The sequence below is a fragment of the Cucumis melo genome, chromosome 3, assembly GCF_025177605.1.
Source record: "Cucumis melo cultivar AY chromosome 3, USDA_Cmelo_AY_1.0, whole genome shotgun sequence".
NCBI lineage: Eukaryota > Viridiplantae > Streptophyta > Magnoliopsida > Cucurbitales > Cucurbitaceae > Cucumis > Cucumis melo.
In genome coordinates this window covers 17524675-17529650 of record NC_066859.1, presented here as the reverse complement: position 1 = coordinate 17529650, position 4976 = coordinate 17524675, and the positions used below count along the sequence as shown (strand labels likewise).

At 29.4% G+C, this 4976-nt stretch overlaps 1 protein-coding gene across 1 annotated transcript; it reads right to left on the bottom strand.

Moving 5' to 3' along the window:
- Positions 1-1675: 1675 nt before the first annotated feature.
- LOC127148678 (uncharacterized) lies at positions 1676-2187 on the bottom strand. The gene is made up of 2 exons (XM_051082875.1): positions 2167-2187; positions 1676-2080 (listed from the first exon to the last, which is right to left on the bottom strand). Exons 1-2 carry the CDS (start codon positions 2185-2187, stop codon positions 1676-1678), a joined length of 426 nt encoding a protein of 141 aa, XP_050938832.1.
- Between the last annotated feature and the right edge of the window lie 2789 nt (positions 2188-4976).

The following is a 4976-nucleotide window of genomic DNA, read 5'->3' as shown; positions in this document are numbered from 1 at the left end:
TCCCCTAACGGGCCCAGTAGTGGGTCCCTTACTGGGTATGTTTATACTCACCCTTTCTCTTCTTAACTTTTCAGGTAAGGGCACGGCTAGGGGCAGACCGACGAGGGGCAGAAAGGATGCGTGAAGGCCATATGGACGTGTCTGATTTTATTTTCGCTTCCGCTGATGTATTTTGTTAGAATATCTGTTTTGGTGATTTTCTGTTGATAACTTACAAATTTTGTTTGAAACCTTTGTGAATTTTGGATTTGATGACTTGAGATTTTATTCAAAACTTTTGCAACTGTGATTTGAAACAGGGCCCGATACCGTTTTGTTGTTATATTCCTAACGTTTTAAGAAATCGTAGCTGGTTCATTATAAATTTTGTGTTGTGTGGTCGAGTCGTAGTATTGAGTAATGACCTCAGCTTAGTCCGGAAAATTGGGTCGTTACAATTTTCCATAATACTTACCACCTCTATCAGATCTTAAGATTTGCACCTTTCTATCTAATTGTCTTTCAACTTCATTTATAAATACTTTTAAGGCATCTATTGCTTGAGATTTCTCATGCAATAAATAGATATAACCATAACGTGAGAAATCATCAATAACGGTGATAAAATACTTTTCTCCACCAAAAGATGGAACATCAAAAGACCCACAAATATCAGTGTGTATAATTTCAAGAAGGTGTGAGCTTCTTGTGGCTTCTTTATTAACTGTGTGTTTTGTTTGTTTTCCTTTAATACAATCCACACAAATTCCAAGGTCAGTAAAATCCAAATTTGGAAGAATTTCATTCTTTATCAATCTTTTAATTCTTTCTTTGGATATGTGACCTAAACGTTTATGCCACAAGTAAGCTGACGATTCATTACTTTGACCACGTTTAGTACCAACATTATGATGCAAGGTTAACAAACTCTCAGCAAAAACATTATCAAGCTTTAATTTATATAAGCCATCACAAAGAATACCAGAACCAATAAAAATGTTCTGTTTGAATAAACTAAAACACTCATTCCCAAATTTAAAGTAGTAACCTGAAGTATCAAGTTTTGACAAGGAAATCAAATTACGAGAAATAGAAGGAACATGAAAGGTATCAAAAAGGTCTAAATGATGATTAGTATCTAAAGTTAAACGATAGGTTCCCACAGCTTCAAGTGGAACTTTGACTCTGTTTCCCATAAAAATGAATATCTCATTAGGGTTTGTGGTTCGGGTCGTAAGGAATCCTTGCATCGTATTGGAAATATGAATGGTACAACCAGAATCAATCCACCATGTATTATAAGGAACTTCAGTTAAGTTTGATTCGAAACATACTAAAGCATTATGCTTACCTTTATTCTCGAACCATGCCTTACGTTTTAGACAATCTTTCTGATAGTGTTCATGTATGTTGCAAAAACGACACTTATCCTTAATTTGTCCTTTTTTATGGATTGGAGTAGATGACTGTTTTACCTTTAATTGTCCATAATTGCCCTTGCCATTCTTTTTTCCAGGTTTCTTTCCAGCTCCTTTGTGACCCATGAGATTGGCAGAGTGAATTATTGGTTTCTTAAGCCTCGCTTCCTCTTGAATGAGCATACTTTGTAATTCATGCACATTCCATTTATCTTTCAGAGTGTTATAGTTCATGTGAAATGGATCATACTCTGAAGGTAAGGAATTAAGGATAAACTTTACCAAAAATTCTCATTAACTTCCATTCCCATGGTCTTTAACCTTGCTGCCAAGTTCGTCATTTCAAGGATATGCTCATGTATAGTATGAGAACCATCAAACTTGATGTTGGTTAAAGTACTCATAAGTGTTCCAGCAAGTGACTTGTCAGCCGACTCTGACTGAGAACATTTTTCCACAGATTTCATAAAATTCTTAGCATCTTCAGTGTTCTTAATTATGGACTTAATATTGTTTGCTACAGTCATTCGCATAAACATTAAGCTCAATCTATTTGATCTTTCCCAAGCTTTATAGAAAGATCTATCCTCATCACTGCTAGCAGAAGTAATTGCAGCAGGTTTCTCACTTAAAAGTGCTAAATCAAGATCCAAAACTCCAAGATAGAATCGGATTTGTTCGCACTAGTCAGAGAAATTGAGTCCATTAAACTTTATTTTAGATGTAGCATGCGAATAAAGAGAAATAGGAGTAGAGATGCTACAATTACAAAATACATATGCTTATACATCATTGTTTTGAGAAATAAACTTAAAGATATTGACATATGTTCAGATAATATTAAATAACCATTAATTTATACATTGAAGTTCTTCTTTGAAAAGCATAACAATGTACAACATTTACACTTAACTGATGCTAGATTTAGTTTCATATAATTGGTAATTTAAATGCTCAAATTAGATACATTAGTTATATTTGGATATACTATCAATATCTAACCAAACACCTCAATTAACCACAATATTCAAAATTATAAAATTGCTAATTACCTTTGGGCAAATTAAATGTTCTATAATAATGAAAATCAATATACTCATGACAAATCATTAATGTTTCATAATATTATCTCATTCATTAGCATCAAATAGACATGAGTAATTGAATCAATCTTAATTTGATGTCTAAAGATCTACCAATTTGACCACTTTGGTGACTAACAAATTGTTCATAACATAGGCATCATGATAAAACAATTCCAATTAACCATAATAAGATTCAAAATTATAAAACTACTCATTACCTTTGGGCAATTTAAAAGTTTTATAATAATGAAAATCAATATACTCATAATAACATCTTTAATTTTCATAATATAAAATAATTCATCATCATTACATAAATAGGAGTAATTGAGTTTAATCTTAATTTGATATCTATTGAACTTACTAATTTGGCCACTTTGGTGATTAACAAATTATTCATAATATAGATATCATATTAAAATAATCACAAATAATTATTTTCTTAATTTGCAAAACACCATCAATAGAATATCTATAAAACTTACTAATTTGGTCACTTTGGTGACTAACAAATTATTCCTAATATATAGATGTCAAACAACATAATTCCAAGTGATTTACCTCATAATTTACAGTTAGATACAAGAATTTCATAAAAAATTCATACATTCATACATTATCCTCCAAAAATTTAATTGTACAATTTAAATTTTAGAGATAAATGGATACTTTAAACATAGCACATAAAATATAATTAACACGTGATCATCAATTTCATCATAAACTAAATATATGCAATATTTCGAAAATCATTAAAATCTAAAATTTAATTAGATTTATGATGAATTATATTTTCGACAATATCGTAATCTTTATTAGATTTTAATTTCTTTAATCAAGGATTAGAATATTAACTTAATTCGTGGTCTTTCAAATAGATAATTGAAATTTATATCAAAATAAATATCTTAATTCTTTAAAAAAAGGATCAAATCTTCGTAACACTTTAATCATTAATAAGTGGCTCAATGAATTTTATCAAAGGAAAAGATGGTTGCCGGCGGTGGATGAATTAACCCCTTGAAGAAAAAACGGTGAATTTAAAAAAACTTTTATAAGTTTCTTTTCTTCTTCCGGCTTTCCATAAAAACAACTTTTCAAATTCATAATCTTTAATCAAAGAATCTTTAATTCAAATGATAATCAATAATTGAAGAATCTTGATTGAAATTTAAAAGAAAAACATGCAGCGGAAACATTAAAACAAATCATTAATCATCCATGTAAAATTACAAATTCTCAATCAAGGCTCTGATACCACATGTAAACTTTAGTTTCATGATTATACAATAAACCTTAACATTATATATAACGATAAATACTAAGATCTTTGAACAATAATAAGCCCAAAAAGAATAAATAATAAATAATGCAATTGGGCCACATTAATGATAATATTATATTTAAGAATAAATCTAACATGGACAAGATTTGTTGCAAAATTGGTAGACAAGAGCTCCAAAACTTCGATGTTTTTTAATAAAATGGTTGTACGATTTTTGGATGGTTAAAATTATATACACATTATGAATGAACATTTACATTTTATGAATGTTTATTTTACATGTTCTTTGACATTTACATGCAATGGAAAGTTGGTTCGAGGAAGGCAGATAACATTTACATGTAATAACGTTTACAATCAATATATAAGAACTTTTACTTCTCTGTTTTATACGAGTTAAACATTTACATTTAATTGTTTTGGATTAATTACGAGATTGTTTAAATTGAATAACGTCATCGCTTAGATGTTGTGAAATGATCATTTAATATAATTAAAGTTATCGATTAGATGTTGTCAAACGATTGTTTGAAATAATTAACTTTATCGTTTGGATGTTATTAAATGATCGTTTAGATCAAATTACTAGATTGTCCACCTGAATGAACAACGATCCTTTACGATCACAACAAAATCGTTTACTAGACTTAAGTACATAATCGTTTAATATTATGTTAAACAATCAGTGTAAACGGTAGTTGGGGTGAAAATAATAAATTCGCATTTATTAACCTTTTAACGAGTATAACGAAAAGAAACTTTTCCTTTTTCGTCTCATCATCTTCCTTTGAAACACATTCGGTAAACAGAAACGTTTATTTATACAACACTACATGATCGTTTATGACTAGCAACCTCATTGTTTATAGTTTGAAGATCGTTCAAGTTTATTATCAAATCGTTTACTTACATAAATAATTGTTTATAAAGTACTACAAGATTGTTTATGACTAACAACCTAATCGTTTATAGTTTATATGTAATAACAAAATCATTTAGACGTACCCAAAGATTGTTTGAAATAAGTACACGATCGTTTAACATAGATACATGATCGTTTAACATATATTACCATCACGTAAAATGTATAACAAGATCGTTTACATTACTAGAACGATCGTGTAGGTTTAACAAAAGGATCGTTTACATTTAAATCAGATATTGTTTTGATTACAGTACCATCTAGATTATTGCATGATCTTAATCGAT

Bases quoted from the DNA above. Each gene is read 5' to 3' on its own strand.
- LOC127148678 (XM_051082875.1), bottom strand. From the start codon at position 2,187: ATGTATAAGCATATGTATTTT. The intron at 2,081-2,166 runs GTAATTGTAGCA...TTCTCTGACTAG, and splicing joins TGTATAAGCATATGTATTTT to TGCGAACAAATCCGATTCTA.